Source organism: Salvelinus fontinalis, chromosome 33, assembly GCF_029448725.1.
Source record: "Salvelinus fontinalis isolate EN_2023a chromosome 33, ASM2944872v1, whole genome shotgun sequence".
In the NCBI taxonomy this organism is placed as follows: domain Eukaryota; kingdom Metazoa; phylum Chordata; class Actinopteri; order Salmoniformes; family Salmonidae; genus Salvelinus; species Salvelinus fontinalis.
The window spans coordinates 21,788,970-21,793,139 of record NC_074697.1 but is presented as its reverse complement, the minus strand read 5'-3'; the positions used below and the strand labels follow the sequence as shown (position 1 = coordinate 21,793,139).

Sequence of the window (4,170 nt, the reverse complement as noted above, 5' to 3'; positions counted from 1 at the left end):
CCAGCATGTCCTCTCAAAGGGACAAAAGGACTTAATACAGTAGCTTGTATGGCCTCAGAGATGCGGACCAAGAACGGATGACCACTAGAGAGGACAAAAATTAATTGCTGGGTCTCAGGAGTATATTATACAAAACAATAGGAGCACAGTTTATATGAACACAGTTTATGTCACAGTGGACCTTTCAACTTTGCCTTTTTGACAGAGTCGTTTGAACTCATGAGATGTTTTGATTTAATTATGGCGCATCCCCTCTGTATGGCATGATGGCGGCGGGCCTTGTTATCTCTACATCGCCCTTCGTTCTGATTCCCAGAAAGGGCTGAAAACGGTGTCTCTTGTCCTCCCCTATCAACCCGGGCGATTTCGACCAACCGGGGAAAGATAACAACCATGAACTGTGTGTCTGTCGTTCGTCGCCTTACTGTCGCCTCTCTCTGCGGGCTGAGCATAGATCACTCCGGTTGATTAACCCCAACCCTCGCATCGAAGAGTCATCACGAGCATTACATCACCGATTCCCACACCCCGAAGCGTAAAATGAGACCCATTTCATATTTAACCAGCGGATCTGAACACTGGTGATAACGGGTGACGCTTGGATTATTTTTTTTGACGTCGTGGGGATTATACAAATATATCAACAATGTCAACGTAGGCTATACAATTCATCAGCGAGACGATGGCGCTTTTATGAACGGGGGATAGACGAACACTGTTATCTACATATCTGCCTGTAGGCTCCTTTGTCTTCATAGAGAATGTGAATGGCGAAAGATGACATGGCAGAGGTAGATTCAGCATCCAGTATAGCGGAACCCACGCGCGGGCTGGAGATAGTATTCCCATACGAGGAGTATGAATGCAAAATATGTTACAATTATTTCGACCTTGACCGTCGCGCACCCAAGATTTTAGAATGCTTGCACACATTTTGCGAGGAGTGCCTGAACACTATCCATCTCCGCGAGGAGCGTCCATGGCGAATCAGCTGTCCTATATGTCGCCACAGGACGTCCGTGCCGGACTATCGGATACAAAACCTGCCCAATAATACCAAGGTAACGGAGGATTTCCCATTGTACATTGACTCTGACCCTCTGCCTCAGGATGCCTTGCCCCTCTACCCTCCTCCGTTGCACCCCGCACTCGTCGCCCTCAGGCGCGAGGAGGCATCGGGGGCGTCCACGAGCCAAGCTACCCCCTCCACTACCTTGTCCACCGCCACTACCCTCTCCCAGGACTCCGTGCGCTATGACAGCTGTCAGAGCTGCAAGCGGGTTGCCCTGACTACGGGCTGTGTGTGTGTGATATTCTCCTTTCTGTCCATGCTGGTTCTGCTCTTCATGGGCCTGATCTTCGTGCACAGTCACAGCAACCCGCCCTCGCCCGCGGGACCCATCTGCCTGTCGGTGGCCAGCATCCTAGCCATGTTCTCGGTGGTCGTCACGTGGCTGATCTGCTGGTTAAAATATAGACCCGATCACGAGTCAGGCCGCTCGTCTGGAACGAATAGGAGGAACGCCTGATGATGAAGATGCTAATCATGATGATAATGTGATGTGTGTGTGATTATGTAAATACTGCTGTATACTAGCATAATGTCCCTCCCTCCCTTTACTTTTTGTTGTTGTTGAAATAAACATTGTCCAGAATGGCCTTTTAAAAGTAGGATATAGCAAACACCATGTAAACACCTTCATCTGCTCATTGAGTACTAAGCCTACAGTAGCCTACCATTGATACATTCATACATGCACTTGTATGTCTACCTATGGCAGGTTTATATGATGATGGGTAACCTTGCCTGAGACCTAGATGAACTGCCTGTCACTCCCAGAATAGACTGGTTGATTGAGTTGAGGACTGGGGTTTAATAACAGTTTCCTGAAAAGTATACATCACTATGCCTCTCACTGTATGAAAACCTGTCCTCCCTCCCATGCATCTCAAAGACGCACCTGCCCATGTTATTGTAGTGTGGGCTATACAATTCCACATGAATAGGTTTGAGATTTTGTATCATGCCTAAAACAGGCCCACTCATTTGAGGAGTCACTAATAATATATGTAATTGACAAGTCACTCATGTAAGATGCGTAAATGGTACAGTATCTGTGAAGATAGGAGAGGTGTCCTTACCGCTATTTAAATTGACATGGTGTTTAGGTTACCAAGAATAAGTCTAGAGAACAGGTGCCTGCTACATTCCTATTTCGAAAGTGCTCCGGTTGTAGGCCTACTGTACACCTGTGTACATCTCTCTGGCCTTTCTTCTGCCTGTGTAGTCAGGTCATCATCATCATCTGCCAGGCCTCTGAAAGCATCCTCTTCCCTTCTTCCTGCCTGTCGACTGATTATCACCACCGGTCTGACAGACAGTGAAGGTGAAAGCAAGGTTCCTTCCCACCGTATTGCTTTGAGTCTTGTTGTCATTCACTTCAGATCATTGATGAGAACCTTGAAGAAGGGAGGAGGCATTCCCTCCGTTTTCGAATGAGGCGCTAATTTACCCCTCTCTTTAGGTGGTTGAAGATGCACTCCAGGATCTAAAGCACAACAAATTCCTAACATATTGCACAAATTTGATTTGTAACAGTCACACGAATTGCAAAATTTGTATGATATCATACATATTGCAAAATTCCTAACATATCACATGAAAATGGATGACGTACTACACAATTGGATGACGTAGTAGGCTACACAAAAAACAGAGATCCGTTTCGGCTGGTGAGCACCACTTTCAAAACTACTGGCTGAAATGATAGAAAAGCTCTGGAGTGCATCTTTAATTGCCATGTGCTTCTCTCTCTTAGATTCCTCTAGCCTGTTGCCTGTGTAACCGATGTGAAATGGCTAGCTAGTTAGTGGGGTGCGAGCTAATAGCGTTTCAATCGGTGACGTCACTCGCTCTGAGACCTTGAAGTAGTTGTTCCCCTTGCTCTGCAAGGGCTGCGGCTTTTGTGGAGGGATGGGTAACGATGGGAGGCAGTTGTTGATGTGTGCAGAGGGTCCCTTGTTCGAGCCCAGGTAGGGGCGAGGAGAGGGACGGAAGCTAAACGGTTACAACTGTATGGTCGGGGATCATCAGTGGCATATTGAGAGAGTTGCTATGAGGATGGAGTAGGGTCCTCAAAGTCTGAGGCACAGTTTTTGCAATGCCTATGGAACTGAGAGACTAAAATGAGAGTGATTGGATTTGTCAATATTAGTCATTAGGCCAGGGGCATTGAAATCAGGGCCTACTGTGCTGCACTGGTTTCCCTATAATCAGAGACTGATGGTTGGACTCTCAGTACAATCAATGATATTAATCAATCACTTAACTACTATAGAAGGATAAATAATCCCAACAGTACTACTGTAGACCATAAGGCTTATATTTATACAGCCCTGAAGCTATTTCGTTTTGTATTTACTTTCTACTGTACGTGCTCTGTGTAGAACAGACACTGTTGGGCCCTCTTCCTAAAGACGTGTCTTTTAGGATTTACGTAAATAATATGTAAATAGGAGACGGCTGGGATATACGCGAGTTATATCTAAGCACTTACTGCCCTAACAAATTCACTTTAACATTGCCTCACAATCAAACATGCTTCAATCAACCTGTTAGACTGTCAGTATAACCGTTAGAAGATGCACTTTCGCCCTCTTCTTTGACAAAAGTAAAGGGTTTATATACTGTATATTGTCTATTATTGTATTCATTCATTATGAATTTTAAAAAGAAAACTTGGATGTTTTTGAGTTTGTTGAAAATGTCATTGTTGTTAAGGTACTAAAATGTATTTGCACAGATAAATGTTGTGCTGTTTAAAACAGTTCAGTATTAAAGAAAACAGTACAAAGTTTATGTGCAATGATCCTTTCTCTTAAAACTTTGAAATTAGACATGTTGATGATAGGCATGTCAGTAAAGAATACATAAAGGGAAAGTTTAGAATTTTGGCAATGATGCCCTTTACCTACTTCCCCAGAGTCAGACTTTTTGTTCATGTCTGTGTCCAATATAAAGGAAGTTAGAGGTAGTTTTGTGAGCCAATGCTAACTAGCATTAGCACAATGACTGGAGGTCAGTGGGTATCTGCTAGCACTAGTAGATTTTCTATATAACCTTTATTTAACTAGGCAAGTCAGTTAAGAGCAAATTATTATTTGCAATGA

At 44.2% G+C, this 4,170-nt stretch overlaps 1 protein-coding gene across 1 annotated transcript; it reads left to right on the top strand.

Moving 5' to 3' along the window:
• Window positions 1-767: 767 nt before the first annotated feature.
• On the top strand, window positions 768-3,857 carry LOC129831808 (E3 ubiquitin-protein ligase RNF182-like). Its single transcript, XM_055895277.1, has one exon. It carries the CDS (start codon window positions 768-770, stop codon window positions 1,527-1,529), a length of 762 nt encoding a protein of 253 aa, XP_055751252.1. The 3' UTR covers window positions 1,530-3,857.
• The last annotated feature ends 313 nt before the right edge of the window (window positions 3,858-4,170 follow it).

Bases quoted from the DNA above. Each gene is read 5' to 3' on its own strand.
- LOC129831808 (XM_055895277.1), top strand. From the start codon at position 768: ATGGCGAAAGATGACATGGCAGAGGTAGATTCAGCATCCAGTATAGCG.